Source organism: Chenopodium quinoa, unplaced genomic scaffold (genome assembly GCF_001683475.1).
Source record: "Chenopodium quinoa cultivar QQ74 unplaced genomic scaffold, ASM168347v1, whole genome shotgun sequence".
Classification (NCBI taxonomy): Eukaryota; Viridiplantae; Streptophyta; class Magnoliopsida; order Caryophyllales; family Amaranthaceae; genus Chenopodium; species Chenopodium quinoa.
In genome coordinates this window covers 1,316,420-1,321,379 of record NW_018743285.1, presented here as the reverse complement: position 1 = coordinate 1,321,379, position 4,960 = coordinate 1,316,420, and the positions used below count along the sequence as shown (strand labels likewise).

The 4,960-nt window shown below is 30.7% G+C and overlaps 1 protein-coding gene across 1 annotated transcript; it reads left to right on the top strand.

Moving 5' to 3' along the window:
* Positions 1-807: 807 nt before the first annotated feature.
* Positions 808-3,961, top strand: LOC110735668 (peroxidase 12-like). Its single transcript, XM_021915856.1, has 3 exons — positions 808-1,147; positions 2,834-3,028; positions 3,116-3,961. Exons 1-3 carry the CDS (start codon positions 923-925, stop codon positions 3,731-3,733), a joined length of 1,038 nt encoding a protein of 345 aa, XP_021771548.1. The 5' UTR covers positions 808-922; the 3' UTR covers positions 3,734-3,961.
* Positions 3,962-4,960: the final 999 nt, after the last annotated feature.

The following is a 4,960-nucleotide window of genomic DNA, read 5'->3' as shown; positions in this document are numbered from 1 at the left end:
GAGTGCTTTTAGCATTTGCCATCAGTAAATAATTAAATATAATTATGGATTGAATACCATTATTGACTTAGTCAAGCCGCCAGTAATTTTTTATTATTCAACTTTTTTTTTTTTTTTTTTTTTTTATAGTTACTCACATTTTATTTATTTATTATGGGAGTACTCCCTAGATAATAATGTCCAAGTTTGCTAACACTTTTCCCGTAAAAATGTAAAATAATTGAGACGTACTATCATAATACATCTATTCCTTTTTTTTTTTTCTTTTTACTTTTTTTTTTTTTTAGAGGAGATAAATCTATTCGTTTTATTATTCTTTAACTACCTAAAGTTAGAAGGGGAAAAAATCCGTATAAACAAAGACTAAATTTCTGTTAATTATTTTCTTTTCTATGGTTTTCGTTATTATAATGCGGTTGTTATTATTTTTTTTGTTTTATTTTTATTTCTCTTCTCTCACATCTCAATCTTTTTAATAAATTATTATTTCCCCTATATATATATATTTTTTTAATATTACCCTCTCTAACCAACCTATATCATAATATATTAAACTCAATTAAATTACCAAACCTTATATGTCGGTTTTTATAACACTAAAAAATAAACAGAGAGGGCATTTAGAAAATACTACTATTAGTATTTACTTCGTATTTTCCAGGGGTGACACTAGGTAGTAAAAATTCTCAAAAGTAGATAAAGACTTTTCAATCCTGACTATCATATTCAATAATGTTCACCAAACCCATAATAAATACCCGAATAGTTCATATAATAATAACAAGCCCAACCCAATACCTTTTTTTAGCTTATAAATTGGCCTTTAAATTTAGCATTCGATACTACCTAGTGATCAAGAGCAACAACAACTACTAAGTACTATAGTTAAGGCATTAAACTAGGTAACCAAAAAACACAAAAAATGGGTTCCCAAATAAATTTGTTGTTCTTAATAATAATGTCATCTTTGGTAGTAGGAAGTTTAAGTAGTGTACCAGTTGCACCTGGACTATCGTACTCATTTTATGGTTCAAAGTGCCCTCAATTAGAATCCATTGTTAGAAATCATCTTAAACAGGTTTTTCAGAAGGATATCACTCAGGCTGCTGGTTTGCTTCGCCTTCATTTCCATGATTGCTTTGTTCAGGTATATATTTGTTTATCGTTCGTGTGAAACTTTAGTTGTTGCGATGATTACTTGAATTCTGCGTAGTTGAGATTATTATGGTATTTTGGTAATACTATAGATTTACAATCCGTTTGTATATTCCATATAGTGGTTCATTTTTGATGAGATAGATGATATATGAAGAATTAAGACTTATGAAATATGATTATGGAGTAATATTGTGCTCTCTGTTATTTATTTATTTATTTATTTTTATAAAAAAGAATGTTAATAGATGATGATACATGATCTATGAACAAACTACATCCTTATATTGTAGGTAAAATATTTCGCATTTTGGATGATAGATTAAATTTTGTTGCCTTTACCAAAAAATTGTATACAAAATCTCAATTTATTCTCTATAGTAATATATATATATATATATATATATATATATATATATATATATATATATATATATATTTTCTATTTTTCCTCCGTAACGATTTATTTATATCATTTAATAATGCTCCCTCGATATGGAATTAGCTAGTAATGTTACACATTCGTTCCTTAATTATAGACTATTTAAATTTGCCTCATACTATAGATGGGTGATCATAAGATGTATCACTTTACTCTCACATTTAAACATTATTTTTTGTATAAACTCTTTTTAACTATAGCTACTTTTATTTATTACGATATATATGTTTCTCTTTCTTAAATCGTGAAAAAGGAATTTCCTCAAAAAAAAAAAAAAAAAAAAAAATATTGTGAAAAGGGATCTACTTTCAATACTACGTAGTACCCCGTATTAAATTTGTCGTTTAATTTACTTTTTTATTAGCGGTGGTGGGGCCCAAATTGTGGATAGTGTTTGATTAACTAGGATTATGTTTCAACAAAGCACTACCCAAAAAATGTTTCAACAAAGCTCTTTTTTTGAAATAGTATTTCGTAAGTAAGGGCAATTGTCCCACCCCCTTTTGTTTTTAGTAATATAGGGGCAATTGCCCTTCATGTGGGCCTTTATGAACGATTCAAAACTATGTGTTTTTAAATTAAAGATACGACATTAGTTTTCAACCATTGGAAAATTTGAAAAATTGTCCTCTTTGTCGAAGATTATTACTTAAATCTATGTGAGTACTAGTAATTATAACTAGCATTAGATAAAATATAAATAAATAAAATAACATTACATATGTAACCGTATTAGTTTAAAAAAATGGTTATTATTCACGTAAAATTTTAATTTTTACATTCGTACATAGAAGCTCTTGTGCAACCGGTAGTTTAGTTCATACTTACATATGATTTGCTAGCGACTCATATTTACCGTGTTAAGTAATTTCATGTGAATATGTGATTTGAATATTTAAAATTTGAGAATATAGAGATGATAATAACTAAGAAATAAGTGAAGAAAATATAGCTGCAACATTCCCTTGTTATTGTCCTAATAAAGTGATAGAGGTGAAAATTATTTTTTTCGTAAAGTCTTTTAAAGAATACCATATAATTTTTTTATTTATTAATTTGAAATACATATATAAGATAATAATACTGTGTTATATTAGTGGATAGTTTTTGCGATTAAGGGTTATCTGTTTGGATTAATCTAATACTATTTGCTACGAAGTACTTCACATTAGTATGATTTATGTAGGTTTGTCCATTTACCATGTACGTAATGTTTGAAATTATTTAAAATGATAGGGATGTGATGGATCAGTATTGTTGGATGGGTCAGCAAGCGGTCCTAGTGAACAAGGCGCACCACCCAACTTGTCTCTAAGGAAAGAGGCCTTTAAAATCATAAATGATATTCGTGCCCTTGTCCATAAAACATGTGGTCGGATTGTTTCTTGCGCAGATATCACTGCACTTGCAGCTCGTGATTCTGTTGTTCTGGTATATACCTATTCCCTTCTATTTTATAATATTTGCATGTTTATATAATGTCAAAGCATTTCTCAAACTAGTCATTTGCTTTTGCAGTCTGGTGGACCAAATTACAACATTCCACTAGGAAGGAGGGACAGCCTAAACTTTGCAACAACACAAGTAACACTAGATAATCTACCGGCACCTTCTAGCAGCGCCTCAGCCATTCTAAAATCCCTTGGCAACAAAAGGTTTGATCCTACTGATGTTGTTGCCCTTTCCGGAGGCCACACCATTGGTCGCGGCCATTGTTCCTCCTTCACCGACAGGCTCTACCCTACACAAGATAAAACAATGGACCAAACTTTTGCTAAGAACCTTAAGGCCACTTGCCCGGCCAAAGACACTGATCGCACCACAAATTTGGACATCCGTACTCCTAATGTATTCGACAACAAATACTACGTAGACCTAATGAATCGCCAAGGCTTATTTACTTCAGATCAAGATTTGTACACTAATCCAATTACAAAGCCGATTGTCACAAGCTTTGCGACAAATCAAAATTTATTTTACGAAAAATTTGTCGTTGCGATGTTGAAAATGGGACAACTTGGTGTGTTGACGGGTACACAAGGTGAAATTCGTGCAAATTGCTCGGCAAGAAATGCTAAGAAGGTAGACATGTGGTCTATCATTGACGAGGGTATCACAATTTTAAGTGATATGTAATTAACTAGCTATATTTTGAGTTGATTGCAATAACTTGTGAGGTTTAATTAGATGTTTTGTCGTTAGTTTTTAAGGCTTCATACTTCTATGACAAATAAAATGTTTGACTAGGTAAAATACTCGTACAATTTTATCTAGATCAGATCTAGTAGCATGCGTAATAATAGAAGTATTGTACTTGAACTTGATCTTTGTCTCTTTTATCAAATTGTCACTAATTTTAATTAATATATTAGTACTTTTTTTTCATCAACTTTTAGCATTTGAATCTTGTTATTTTCTTGTTTAAGCATCATCGATCTAGCATGGATTTGGAACAATATTATACACAATTATCTTACTAACTCTTGTCACCACTTGAAATACCAAATACTAATTGTCGTATTGTTGTCTTTATCTTATTATTAATTAGGTTTCAAAACAAAAAAAAAGATAAAAAAAACCTTATTATTAATTTAATAATTTTTTTGTACTTATTTATCTTTTAGAAATTGCACTTGCTAATTTTCCCTCAGAAAAAAAAAAAAAAAAATTGCACTTGCTAACTGCTATGTTTATTGCTATCCAAGAGACAGGAGGCTAAAATACTTAGCTTGGATAGCTCTCCAACTTTTAGCTGAGAGTTTGTGGGTTAAATCTCATTATGCTTATTATTGAGATTCAAAATATGAATCAATTGAACAAAGAAAAGAAAGAGAGTGAAACCCAGATTTTTGATTGCATAAAATGTGAAGTATACAATGCATCCTTATTTATAGGATTATTACAATATCTAGTAGCTTCTTATTACATCATAACAGAATGTGTAACAAACTCCTAGAAATAAGGAATCGGTTATAACAAACTGCCACGTAGGATCAGTAGGTTGTTATATCATCTGAGTTGTTGAGCTGGAAGGTGTTGCTGAGCTTGTTGAAGGATTATTAGTCACAATCCCCCCCCCCCCCTCAAGCTAGGAGAGGAGTCATCAGAGTACACTCCTAGCTTGGATAGAAGTTTCTGCAACTGAGGTGCAGGCAATGACTTAGTGAATAAATCAGCAATCTGCTCATTAGTAGGAACATAAACCAGCTCTATCAAGCCTTCAAGAACCTTGTCCCTTGTAAAATGACAGTCCAATTCAATGTGCTTAGTACGCTCATGATGAACTGAATTCTTACCAAGATGAATAGCAGATTGGTTGTCACAGTTCAGTTGTACTGGTTGTAGATCAGAAAGACCAAGTTC